The 309-nt window shown below is 65.0% G+C and overlaps 1 protein-coding gene across 1 annotated transcript in view; it reads left to right on the forward strand.

Moving 5' to 3' along the window:
* ZBTB16 (zinc finger and BTB domain containing 16) overlaps positions 1 to 280 on the forward strand; it is a 76,090-nt gene extending 75,810 nt beyond the window's left edge. The window contains exon 8 of the mRNA XM_009895937.1: positions 56 to 280. Within this exon, the coding sequence (XP_009894239.1) occupies positions 56 to 280 (225 nt within the window). The remainder of the gene's footprint in view (positions 1 to 55) is intronic.
* The last annotated feature ends 29 nt before the right edge of the window (positions 281 to 309 follow it).

A 309-nucleotide genomic window follows, 5' to 3' on the forward strand; every position in this document is an offset into this window, starting at 1 on the left:
ATTATCTCCTGGAGGCCCCGAGCCCCCCCTGACGCCCCCGTCTCCCGCAGGCGAGAAGCCCTTCGAGTGCAAGCTGTGCCACCAGCGCTCCCGGGACTACTCGGCCATGATCAAACACCTTCGGACCCACAACGGCGCTTCCCCCTACCAGTGCACCATTTGCCTGGAGTACTGCCCCAGCCTCTCCGCCATGCAGAAGCACATGAAGGGCCACAAGCCGGAGGAGATCCCCACCGACTGGCGGATAGAGAAGACCTATCTCTACCTCTGCTACGTCTGAGGGAGGCGGCGCAGGGGGGGGGGGGCCGA

This window comes from Charadrius vociferus, unplaced genomic scaffold, assembly GCF_000708025.1.
Source record: "Charadrius vociferus isolate BGI_N301 unplaced genomic scaffold, ASM70802v2 scaffold172, whole genome shotgun sequence".
Lineage (NCBI taxonomy): Eukaryota > Metazoa > Chordata > Aves > Charadriiformes > Charadriidae > Charadrius > Charadrius vociferus.